Below are 14,097 nucleotides of genomic sequence, written 5' to 3'. Positions count from 1 at the left end.
GGATATAAATGGATATGATGATGAGTAGTCTCTCCTTAATATGATTGTGATTGTGAGATGTGGAAAAAAATCCTGGAAATGAGACTCATTTTTATTGTTATTTCCCCCTTCATGAATATTCATGAATCCAAACGCATGACGCTATATAGAAATGTGCAGAGTTAAATAGAGCTCTCCCACTCCCCAACATTCTTCCTCCTTTCTTTCTTCCTTCCAACCAAGTTCAAAATGTGTGCATAAATACGTCCAACTGAAAAGAATCTCATAATCCAGACTAAACAGCACAGGCAACTTGGGCAACAGCTCGCGAGCTCCACATTAAGCACTAATTTCAGACGAAGGGAATGATATCTGACTGTGATGTTGATACAGACAAATTCTAATTTGAGCTCCGGGCAGCTCAGTCTAAGTGGAAGGTTTAGTTGAGATTATTTTTTTATTCAAGTACAAAATACAAATACATGAGCACAGCAAGGGACTCTGTGGAGACAAAAAAGTTTAGTTATCACCACAGGGAAAAAATCGTATTAAGAAGCTCCGAGTCCATTACAGCTAACTAATTCATTATAACGGAGAGCCCAACATGGAACGATTAAGTATTATAAATACAGAGTGGTATCAGCAGTATGCGAGCGAGCGAGAGAGGGACTCTTATCTGTTCATTATACATTTATAATTGTGTTGCATCGCAGGGTAGCAGTGGGAGACGAGGCAAAGGGTCGTGAAAAAAATCTCCTGTTGGTTTATTCAGTTTACATTCACCTCATTGTCTCGTCCTACTGGAAACAAAGCTCCCCCGATGAGGATACTTTACCTCGTCCACATTTAATTGATCTCCATCCAGACGCTCAGCTCGGCCAACGTGCACAAACAGGGCGACGATCGCTGGAAATTAATCTTACAAATTGGATTTGCACAAAACAATTAAATGAGTACTTACTTATTCTCAAAACTAAGAATCCCTCTTAAAATCCCACAATCCAGTTATTGGCTATATACATATGTAAATGTATTACTGACGTAAATCAAGATTTCGAAAAAATGGTTGAATTGTGCATCTAAATTAATTTTAAGTGTATAAAGCCCAGAAATACATATGTTTTCAATATAAAAACATGATGACTTTGACGCAAAAGCTCTACCTCTCCATCTTTAGGAGTCAATTTATGAAGATGAATTTTTGGATTGATTTGTAAATGAAACTGATTATTGTTCTCGAAATCAACTCGAGTTTATTATTTTCTCAAACTTGTATTTCATTACAACAAAAGGAATATGTTGTAATAATTTGAATTTTACTACTTCTCAAGTTTAATCAAAAGAAGTGATCAGAATTTTTTGTACCCTTTTGTCTGTAAAAGTGTCAAAATGTCGAAGAAATTTATATGATTGAAACCAGTGAAAAGTTTCAAGACCACGTTAACGATAACACAACTGATTATTTGAACAAAAAGAAAGAGAAGGCTGACTGGAAATGAAGTTGTACATTTTACTTGCTTCATCTTCTTCGTTTTGTTTGATTACATGCAATATTCATGCACGTTACATATTCCAACTCGTCGATTAAAAAAAAGTATTTTAATCGTTATTAGTTTCTCGTTGCGTGACGTGTTGGTCATCGGAGACAGCCAACTTAAGTATTTATTTGACTCAAACTGGTGGAGTTTCGTTGGAGGCAATTATTAACAGATTTCTCGCTTTGTATCAATTTATTCTGACATCTGTCTAGACACCCATAACACTTGAGTTGAAATCATTTCAATTCTTATTATTCTCTGCATTCGGCGTCTTGATTTTAAAAAGCAGGATTCCGCCCTCAATTATTCTAATAGAAAATAAATAAACCTAGAATATTTTTCAAGGTTTGAAAAATTAATTTTGTCCTAGATAAGAGCATGCATATATGAGAATTGCATGTAGATTTCAAGAAATGTCAACCATATATAAATCGTAAAAGCATGCACAAGAAACAACTCCTTTATACTCAATTTACTTATTTCAACCCAGACGACACATCAGTTAAACTTGTTGGCATTGCGTCTTGCGTCAGAAAAGACGTAGCATGAAGTTGGCATTTAAGACACTGGACAAAGATGCAGGAGAGAGAGCACAAACAAAATGAAATGTAATTTAAGGGAGTGGACTTCAATTTGACAGGAAAATTTTTATCTGAAAAAGTTTGTGGACACTTAATCATAACCGAGTTTCTTTCTTAGAGTGTGTATTTGCAATTGGATTGACTTGGAGTAACTAATGCAGTCCGGACGACTAGACGGAATCGAGCCAGGAGACCAAGTATATGGATAAGTTGCATTTTTTTGAACGGATGAATATTGGTTTCCAAAGGGGGAATGGAAAGACTCATCTTAAAAAAATTCTTTTTGTACCAGTCGAGAAACTCAAGAGAATAGAGAAGAAAGTCAACTTCAATGTTGAATGAGGTGTCATGTATTTTACTCGAAAAATGTTCACATTGGTATTCAGAACAGAGATCTACGCGAGGGCTTGAGTTTCTTGCTTCATTTCATTTCTTTTGCTCGTCCAATCCAGCATCACGAGGCAGGAGAGGAGGAAGAAAATACCAGTTCTATAGCAGACGAGATAGTAGTCGAGAGCTGCACCACGTCCTTTCTCTCACTTTTCACCCAGGCAGGCAAAAACGAACGGAGATGGTGATGAGCAAAATCCGTAACTACTTTTCTCCTCGGTTATTTAACTGCACACCAGTCTATACAATACTTTATACGTACAATAGAACATTTCACACACACGCTCATTCACACATGCGCCAGCTTCCTATGTCTGTCCTCACGACAGCCTCGCCTACTTGTACAGAATATGCACACATGTACATATGTACTTATATACGTGTATGTACGTATGCACTATGTGACAAATTTTATCTCGCACCCAGGTATTGCACACAATTTATGAATATTCTCAAAAACACTATTAGAAATGTGTCTGCAATTAAAGTAGAGATTTCAATTCCATTTCAATTTCAGAATAATACGAGTTTCTAGTCTGCACTGTCAATATGTAGAAATCTTTATATTTGAGAAGAGAGTCTATTTTCTATTTAGTGGTAGCTTCTCTTCTGTGATGTCATCCTTTCTGGCATGAATTCCCATTCTCTCCATAAATTGCCTTATTCCCAGGACGAAGCGGAGTGCCAGGGAAAGTAAAAGATATCGCATAGTAAAGTGAAAGTGAAGCAGTGCAAAGCAAAGCAGGTTTCGACATATGTATGCGACATATACTTTTCCTTGTGTAAATATAATGAAGACCTAAAAGCCTCGGGATTGGATTCGATTGATGCGTTAAAAGTAAAGTCAACGTTTCTTAAGTTGGCCAAGAAATTCAAATCTAAATCTAAACGTTTTCTCCTCCATGAATGAGGGAAGGGGAAAGTACGCCAATTTACCTCCTGTCACTTGTATACCTCCAGAGCCGCCCAGAGTTGCACTACGACCAGCTCCTCTCCATCAGAAGGCCCCATTATTACGCCATGTTGTGTTATCGAACATTATTACTCCTCCATACATACATTCATGCACGTCCCTTGACTGATGCTGCCCGAGTAAATTTCATTGTGTCGTCCACGAGTTGAGTTTGCCGTTGTCGGAAAATCAGCATCTACAGGTTCACAATACCTCAACAGAAGCAGGGCTATAATGCTACTGCGATTACATATACTTGTCGTATCATTGCTGCCGCCACGTCTCGGAAGAACTTTCCATTTCCCCGAGAAAATTGCCATTTACCTTGATCACCATTAGCCGAATTTTCATCATAAGTGTGTCTGGCTGTGTATCTCGTTATTTGTTCGTTTACATCCAGATTATAATAGAAAACAAATAAGGATGAGAGTGTATTTTCAATTTGAGAGGACGGGTAAACTGACTGCGGAGAAAATTGATGGAAGGAGAAGACCGAGAGAGGATGACAATGGGTCGACTTGTACACATGCGAAGTGAAGGTGGCGCATTATATATTCAGAGTTATTGGTTTAGCCAGCCAATACAAGCGGCTCCATGCAAGATAAATGAAAGTCGCAGGAGGAGGAGATGGTATATTTACATATATGCATATAGAATATAGACTGACGGGTACTTGGCCACCATTACAAACACAATTCTTGTTATAAAATGCAATTTCCACCTCCCGCTTCTTCTCACCTTCTCAATCCATACAAGATTATAATACACCTGATTTAATGATGGCCCCATTATACAAAGGCCTCTCCGTGTTGGTGAGTGAGTTTGATGATGCAAACAACCCGAGCCGAGTGAAAGTCTGAATTCACTCACTTCTGAATTTTGAGCAAATGTCAACATTCGTCTGAGAAGAACGAAACTGATAAATTTCCATTATTATTGGCAAAGGAATTGGATGGTGCTGTTGTGAGTGAGTGAGAATAAGTGGTCCCTCACACGTTCTCACATTCACATCATATTATTCGTTTCTTGAACCAACTTCCATCATCATCATCTCACCACCAGCAGCAGAAGAAGCAGACGCAGGAGCAAATTTGTGGAAGGGAGCAGGCAGATTATAATTTTAATACTCAATCCAAATATTGTCATTGAAAGGGAAGACGACAGCAGCATCATCATCATCGACATGGTCTCTTCCTCACATCTCCACACAATTTGGAGAGGGAAGAGACTGGTGGTTAGCGACAGGAAGGAAAATTATATCTTGTCCTGACAATGCAGTCCTTCCCTTATTATTACTTACATGACTTTTTGTTTGCTGAACAACCACAGAGAAAAAGTGGACTTGTTGATGTTTAATGGTGAATTGATGAAATGAAATAGGTGTGTCTCTTATCCTCCAGTTTTTTTTATAAGCAATTCAGAGCAGGTTCCTCAGATTCGATGAGAAGAACTTTGAATGCCTATGTGCATCATCGCATCATTGTTCTAATCAATCCAACGGAGCAGCGCAGTTGTGTCTGGTAGGAAGGGCAAAGACAAGGGTGGATGAGTGAATTTTGTCTCAAATCATGCGTTGGCGTCTCCACAAATTCTGGACGGATGGATGGAGATGACTCTCTCTAGCTGTATCCCTCTTTGCATTTGGTTCATAATCATGAGAAGGGTGCATAGACACTGAAAACCACAAAATAATTATTTTACTAAACTTTAATACATCAAGACAAACCGCGAAAGTAATTTGCTCAATTTCCCATCATCAAATGTTCCTTTCAAAAACCTCTAACGATTCACTGAGAGTAAAAGAGTCGAGGGTTGGTTGACTATAAAGTCACCGATATGTATGTATGTACAAGCAGATATGTACAAGTATGTGTGTTGAAGAAGGGGAGAGTTGAGTCAGGCTTCGTAACAATCAACCAAGGCCAAATGAATTAAAAGATGCTTCCCATGTCCATCTTGATACATGACTGACGCGACGTAATTACTCCAAGCTAAAAATTACAGGAGAGACGACATTGTGTGGTCTACTCCTAAATATCTATATTCGCGCTGATTTCGCGTCCCTGGTTGTACATACATGGATATATTTTCACTCGTACTAGTCGTATGTCTTAAATCATTATGAAACACGCAGCTTGATGGGGACCTGGTAGTCAGTCAGACAAATAATCTATAGCTGCCGATAAATTAGGAGCCTTATGATGAAAGGAATGGATCAATGACACATTATGGGCTGCACAGTTGGGCATGACTGAAACCAATGTGAGACGTTGTTGTTTGTGATTGTAGATAAAAATAATATGGGAAGAATTAAAAGTGTCCAATAAAGTTGTCTCAAAGTTTGAAATGCGTACCAAATGTTATGTCACCTGAGTGACCACATCCTCCCTCCTCCTTTGATTTTGTGTATTTTAATGGCTAAATTTGCCTACTTGTGAAAGGAAATTTCTCATTATTTCAGCAAAGCCCAAGGGAGTTTTTCAAGTGGTGGAGTATTGTCATCATCATTGATGCGCGATCGTAATGACGACAGTAATGGTTGGATGAAGACACGATAATTGCACGATTCGAGTGACATTCAACTCTTGTGAAAAACTATATGCACCGGATATTTAAAAACTAAGTTTATTTTTATACGCTTTACTGCCAAACCAACTGGCAGACAAATTGTGTAATAATAATGGAAGGAGTAGGGATTCAGTGGGATTGATAGAGAGGAAATAAGACGCCAAGAAGGAACGCTGTGCTATGCCATGTGCAGATATGTACGTATAGACGTGTATACCTTTCCATGATGATGGCTAGAAATTAGTGGAAAAGCAAGCAAGTCTACAAAAGAATATCAATCTTGCGTAACTTAATCACGTACAGTCAGACTTGTCAACAGAAATTAAAGTAATTCCACAGTATTCCACAGTCAGTAAATTTTAAATTGTTGCTTCTTCAGTCTTTTGAAAAAGTGAAGAAATTAAAGATACGGACACGGATAGTTAAAGCATTTGGCTTCAGTTCTTCATCGCTTCACGTTAACTAACTGCACCACCATCAACTGTTGACAGTTGTTGCGAAGAGATTTTTAATGTGCTAATATCTTTGTGAACAATGAAGAGGAAGATTGAAGCAACAGAAAAAGAATGGAAAATGAGCACAAAGGGGACAAAATGGAAATTGGGATCTGGCTGGCTCTGCTATAACTAACTTCTTCGCGGTTTAAATACCTTTTGCTAAGAATTTTGCTATTCTTTTCTTCTTCTGCTGCTCCTTCTTGTTCGTTTCTCATTCATTATTCTTAGCCGGAACATTCTATGACAAAATGGCTATTAGAAGAATGTAGTAATGCGAAGAAGTTCTCGTTCTCATCGGTCTGCTTGTGGGAACCTGAACTAAAAAAAATTGGTGGATAAAAAGAGGACATTGGACGAACAATTGTTTCGTCGAGAGATGAAGATGAGAGCAGCAGCACCATCATCATTAAACATTAAAAGACTTCATTTTAGGTTTAGACTAAAATCAAGAAAAACACTGCATGGATGTAATGAATGGATGAGAAATAACGACGACGACGACGACGAAGCCTGATTCAACTTTTAGTGCATGCTTTATTACACATTAGTTTGGCAGGTTGTTCAGGCAGGAGTTTGCACAGAGGAGATGAGACAGTCAACCAACTCGAAAAGACGTGAGATTGGACACGCTGGATGAACCAAGAAAATGTTCATTTGCATCATCATCACCAATCCTGAATGCTGCTGCTGCTATTTATTGCATAGGGATGAGATAAACCTGATGATGAACGTAAATAGCTCCTTCATGACCGGCAGGAAAAGAGCGATTAAGCTCAGAACTGATTTAATTGGAGGCATAATTAGTGTAATTGTCCTCTAAGTGACACTTCCTTAACTCGATACCATCTCGTATGCGACGAGACCAAAGACTTTGCAATCCTTCTTCATCCGTACTCACTCGCATTATTTTATTATAACATTTCCAGATATTCAGAGATTTTAATAAGAGACAGTTAGTCTTGATTTGTGTGATGAACATAAAATGAGTTGATTTCAGTGGAAAAGACGAATTTGTTTAACAGAATGACAAAGGGTTTTCTGAAAATTCCCCGTTTCAGACATTATTTCTATATTTAGTTGTTGCATTAAGCAAGCAGAACATTAGCCGTTGGTTGAGCTGGTTGAATAATAATAAAAAAGAAGAAATGATTATTAAACGATGAGAGGAATGAACGAGAACCAGTTGCTTGTTGGTGACTTATTATTACTCTGAATGCCTGCGTGATGATTGTTTTCCTTTTCCGTTCTCTTATTACGATATAATAAATGCTGTGGCAGTTTTAGTTTAGTTTATTTTGTATCATTATTTAGCTGTAGGTCTCCTCCGTGGAAAACCTATCTACATGTAATGCTTATGTACCCATGTATATGTATGTATATGTATGTATATGGATGGGTAGTGTGTCCGGACTTTTTGAGTCAATTCAGTGACAATGGTTTAACGCAGCTATTATTTAACCAGTGATGTGACCGAAATGGGTATGCATTGTTAGCATCAAAATTTCGAATCTGTTTTGCTTACATAGCAGGAAAGAAAAAAATAATGCATCCGTAGTCAAGTCGTGAGAACAACTGTGATTTAATTGTAGTTTGCGATGACCATATGGAGCCCAAAATAATTTTGGGGTTTTTATGACTTGGGACTTCATTGCCTAAACTGCCATATACTTTATGCTTGCGACTATTTCATCAATTTGATTTTTTGCCCCTTCTTGTTTACTTTACGTTGTTCTTTGTAATTGTGTAGAGTTACAGAGCAGGAAAGATCCTGTGCTGTGCTGTATGCGGTCTACATGTGTTGGACTTGCTCGTTTATTCGAGTCATTCATTAGTACATCTTTGTTTTCCTAATCACCAGACTGTAAATTCATGCAGGAAGAATTTAGATATAAAATTTTGAAACATGACTTTAGATTTCAAGCCTTTCTTTTCACAACATTGTTCCTTCTCGCAGGAAATCACTCGTGCAAAAAATGAATCTCATTCCGCACGAAGTGCTTGGTGGATCCGTACGTATGTATATGTGTGGCAGAAGGTTTAGTCTATGTGTGCATCTGTACATCTCAGCAGCGTAATTATTATGAAGCAAAAGATAATGATAACATTAGAAGAGATGTAAAAAAAAATATTCAATTTTGACAGAGCATGATAAGTGGCTAATTGTGAGCTGTAATTCATTAAGACATTGTCTGCAACATGATACGGATATAAATATACAGAGGTATGTATACATACATATGCATGCGAAGAAGAATGTGGAAAGCTGTACGAGCTGTAATATCAACAACCAGTGAATAAGTTTTCATAATTGAATGTTAAATGCTACCCGTGCACCACCTTCTTCAGTTTCTCGCTGTTTTATTTTACCTTGCTCACCTCGACAGATTAAATTATCTCTTTACTTGTCGTCAACTTAATGCTTGGTGCATTCAACCCGTCTCTCCATCTTTTTTATGGCAGTCACAACAATAAAGCCTGCATATCAAAAGTCCATTGTTCATCTCGACTCGATACGACTTGGCCGTTGTAGATATTTATAATGTTGCAGCTGCATGTTAAACTCGTACATTAACAATTGTAGCAATTAGCAGTTGCCCGAAAAAGGTAAATATTACGTGGAAAAAAAACTAAATATGTTTGATTTGTTTTAATGAACAGGCAGGAGACCAGAATGCGAGTCCGAAAGCATAATCCAACAAAGACCAAAATATGCTGAGCAGGATGAGCAGGAAGCAATGCGATCAAGTTTTAGTAAGGGTCCACATTCGTCTTCATATCAGGACGGAATTCACCCACCTCTTTCGCAGGAATTCTTGAAGGGTCTAAATTTGCAGTCAAAACCATGCACTACTAGCAATTCCGTGCCCAACCCCTCAAGTCCTGCGCAACTTAACCCGGATATGGAGTACTTTGTACAGAAAATAGCTGCTTTGGCCAGAGCTTCGTCCTCCGCAGGTGATGATACAGATTCCAATGCAAACTGCGTCAATGATAACCGAGATACTGAATAAGTCCATTTTGCTCTTGCAAGTAGCAAAATATTTGCGTGTGTTGTGTATGTGTATTGTACAATTAAGTGTAAGGTCAATACTTAGCCCATACATATAATAACTTGGATGAATATAATGAACAGTAGGCAATAATTAATATGGAAGACGAGCTTTCTTTCTCTATTTAGGGTAGAAATGTGAGACGAATACAAGGCTATACTAAATATTTACATGGAATTTAGATACTAAAAGTGTAAAATCCCCGATTCCCCACCCTTGAGCATTTGAGCAGCAATCTTCGATGAGCAGATATCCCAACAACACTTTGAAAGATATTAAATATTTTCATTTAATAAGAGCAGATACCAAACGTTTGTAAATATATTTAGTTGGTGGCGAAAGCAACAGCTTCACAAGTACTTAAACACTAGAATATTATTCTTGTCGTATTTATTACATATGTAGAAACTAAAACAATACTTTGACGGTGAAATTTCCTAAACAATTGACACGAGTGGTTCCTACTTTTAGTGACAGTGCAGTGTATGAGCTGCAAAAAATCAATTCATGAGTCCTATTAACTCGATAGTTATATTCATACCTACTTGAAAACAACGCGGTGACATGTAAGAGCAACAAACTAGCGAATTTTTCAACAAAAAGTATAACCGAGCAGTATACATAATTATTAAATATAATTCACAAAACTACAAATCAACAAAGTTCCATAAACTTGAACGTAATGTTTCCTATTTGATCAATGATCAATCCTATTAGTTAAGGTCCACATTCCTTATTACTACTTTGTGGTGGTCACCCATCGTACGACTATTGGTGACAACTAAGCTAACTCGGTGTATGTATATATGAAATTATGAACAGTGAATGAAAAGTGTAGGTATAATTTTGTCTGTATTATTACGATTACTAGAGAACAATGCAAGGAAACTGAATTATTACGAAATAGAGTTTGTGTATATAGGAAATATGTGACAAGTGAAATTTACAGTTAAGATAATCGTATCATACTTACATGTAAAAAATATCTAAATTTCCATCAATCACAGCAGCAGGAGCATTTCATAATGAAAGCTATAAATATCTTAAAATTTAAATGTACCAAAAAATCCGCATCACTCACTAAATAGTGAATGCGATCAAACCATATTCTGAGACACAAAACAAACCAAATACTGAATTTCCAACGAGCAATGCAGAGACTCGTCCCACTAATTCCCACCCCACCCACACATCCCTTAACAAATGAAGAGGAGAGAAAGAGTATGTAGGAGCAGGCCAGGTGACTACGTAGGAATATATACGATAAGTTACGGATATAACAAAAAACAAATAGACAAAACGAAAATTTTTGCTAGTTTTATTCGATAGATTTTAGGCTTAAACGGAGCAAACTTTGCATAATTTATTCAGTAATAACTAATCCTATGATAAGATTTATTAAGATAAGGCTCCCATTCAGGGAACATTTTACACGAAATACAACCAATCTGAAAAGAAAGTCATCACTTTCAGGTAAATTTTGGTCCAAGGGGAAGGAGGAGTAAGAAGGAAATATGCATAAGTGCAATGCGAATTAAATAATGTGCACCACAAACTGATCACTTTTTGCATGCATCACTTGTTGTGTGCATGATTATTCCAAAGACGTCGAAAAATGAGGCAACCTGAAAGCAGTAGTAGCAGACATTCCTCGAGTTGGCTCTCCTCCTTCTCCAAAGGCCAAATAAACTTAAGCCGAGTCTTGCAGCTGGGACAAGGATTAGGCTTACACAATCAATCAGCATCTGACAAAAAATGTATTCTCTTTACTGGAAACTCACAGAATTATGATCAAACCAAAATCCGGGCAAACAAAAAGCGAGAGCTAACGAACCTGAACCAAAGACATAAAAGTATGTAAGAAGGAAGGAGAGAAGGGCTGACTCCAATCTAACGCAGGTTCCCCTTTCTTCCCGATTTGAAGATGAAAGGGAATAAAAATTGCTACTTGTATATATTGTCAATGTCATTAGAGGAGCAACCTCTTTAAACCGACAGACCAAGGGAGAGAGAATTTGTGTAAAGGTGCAGCAGAACACTCTTGAGGAACCAAAATCATTAACAGCTCCGAAACTACGTACGTACGTACGTGCATATATTCACCATTCACATGAGTGCGATTGGAGCACTCTTGTACATAAAATTAACGGCATTGGTCGCTTTTGAGCTTTAATTCAAACTATGGAGGGTGTTTCTGAGGACAAGTAGCAGCGTTTCCTTGAATTTCACATACCTCGCAGTTGGATGTTGATGAAGAAGGAAAAGAGAGTAAATAATTGTCACTCGAAAGTTTGAACAATTTTTTGAACAACTTGTTAAATTACTAATAAGAACAAGGAGGAAATCAAATAAAAGTACCCACGCGCATGCAGAGAACAAGAAATTAAGTCTTCAAACTGCCGCAATTTCAAACGTTTTGAAAAAAATCTAGTGCGTATTTGCAATGGAAAATACGATTGATTCCAATGTACAGATAAACTATAAAGATCATCTCCTCAATCTAAGAACAACAATATTCACGGTGATGTGGAAATGTACTCACCAAGTGCATTTCTTTGTTAGGGAAGAAAAAATAAGCGACGTGCTCAAGGGCTACATCTCAACACGGCGATTGTCGCTTGCCAATTTCCAAAGTCTTGTGTGGTATACGGTCACCCTTGTCCATAAGGAAATATGCATGTGTCGCTGGTGTCTCAAAAACTGAGCTAGCGACCGCAGACTTTCAACCTAAATTTTAAGAAATGCAGTGAAAGTATTCTGCCCAAGAATCAAACAAAACTTTATAAGGTTGAGAGCATGATATTGGACAAGGGATGATGGAAACCCATGAGATATTTGCAAATTGGCCAGATTGAAAAAAAGAATGCAGAAATACATTCCCAGTTTCATGGTTCCTATTAAATAGTTAACTTAAGGTTCCTCTATAAAACATGCTTTTTTCTATTGCGTGAAATATAATATAAATCAATACGTGAAATATAATTAAGTAATAATGTGTACTTTCATAGTTGTGGCGTTCTGCGAACCATATTAATCTCACGTTACTCTCTCTATTAATTCGGACGTTAATGATTTCTCACCACCACAATTCATGAGCCATATGATAAATATATCTCCATCTGAGCATGTTAAGTAAATACCTCGCAAAAACTATCATTTCAATTAATTTTACTCTTACATGCTGTAGCCAAAAATCCTTGGCTGTAATCCATTGGAACGTAATCAATTCAACTTTCTTTTAAAAGCACATGAAAAATATATTTCGAACTTAATCATCACTTATCCCGAGTTAACTAGTGAAATTCATCCCCGTATAAAATCAGTTGACGAACAAAATCACCTTGAATTTAAATTGCAGAACGCCATTTTCTCTGAGTACTGCAGTGTAACATTTTTTGACATTGTGGTGTGTCGCTAACTTTCTTGTCGTACATATTTATATGAAATATATATATAAAACAGTTTTTACATTTTGAAACCATTTTTGTTGAAGAATGATTTCCTTCTGCCTTGGTTCACGAGTGATGGGGAAAGTCGAGGTGTGGAGGCTCCTTCTATTTTCTCCAGCTGCTCATTCTTGACGTTTTGAGACAGACTAAAGCTTTTGAGACCAATTTTTCCAACCTAATTTCTCATTCTGTATCCCGTTCTGACAACCAATAAATGATCTCAATACTCAACCACGTAAGATAACTTTCTTTCACTCATTTTGGAAATGTCAGGTTTCCGTTGTGACGACTGACGACACACGACAGACGCGAAAAAAACTACGTTGACTGTGAAGAAACAATCCTCCTAAGCCTCGTTGAAAAGTTCCTATTGCAAGCCTGAATAATCAGGCCTACAATCGTATACACACATGCATATTTATTGAGGATATACATAATCTATGAATTAATTGATTAAATCAATGGTAGTTACTGTAATTTTCATAGTCCTGTAATGAAAAGTAGTGGGTAGACTTATACACAAGTAAGTAGACTGCGTACCATGAATTATCTTCGTAAACGTCAAGTATCGTGTCCAAATTTTCATCAGTTTACTATTCAATACTTATATACAACCTTTTCAATAACTCGATCCTTCGGGATAAAGCAATCATCCAGCTTTACTTGAGCAACGCCACACTGACCATTTACTAGTCTCAACTTCCCACACAAATTCACACGTTTGCTAGCATTTCGTACCTTTCGTTCACTTTGTTCTCGTTACCAAAGTTATGTAACCTTCATCCTATGAAGATGAATTGATGAAAGACTCGTAATAAATCGACAAGTTGAATAATGAATAATATGCAACTCCATTTAAGAATGACAAATAAAATCACACGATCGAGTGAGTCATGTTGACTTTTACTGATAAAATAGTTATAGAATTTATGTTATACTGTTAATTGTTACATTTATTGTAATTTGTACGAGTAGAACGATTGTATTTATATTTTACTCTATAGTTTACTTGCAGCGTGCGTTGTAATATCGGTATTGAATATAATGGAAACTGGCGAATCCCAATAAATCTATTAATTTGTCGTGGAAAATA

The 14,097-nt window shown here is 37.1% G+C and overlaps 1 protein-coding gene across 4 annotated transcripts in view; it reads left to right on the top strand.

Moving 5' to 3' along the window:
* Nucleotides 1–14,097, top strand: part of LOC110863253 (zinc finger homeobox protein 4) — a 135,111-nt gene extending 121,014 nt beyond the window's left edge. For all 4 annotated transcript variants that reach the window (XM_035846325.1, XM_035846326.1, XM_035846327.1 and 1 more), the window contains one exon: nucleotides 9,164–14,097. In XM_035846325.1, coding sequence (XP_035702218.1) covers nucleotides 9,164–9,516 — 353 coding nt within the window. In that variant the 3' untranslated portion in view covers nucleotides 9,517–14,097. The remainder of the gene's footprint in view (nucleotides 1–9,163) is intronic.

This window comes from Folsomia candida, unplaced genomic scaffold (genome assembly GCF_002217175.1).
Source record: "Folsomia candida strain VU population unplaced genomic scaffold, ASM221717v1 Fcan01_Sc001, whole genome shotgun sequence".
NCBI lineage: Eukaryota > Metazoa > Arthropoda > Collembola > Entomobryomorpha > Isotomidae > Folsomia > Folsomia candida.
Note: the sequence above shows the minus strand (reverse complement) of the source record. Positions and strands in the feature narration are given on the sequence as shown.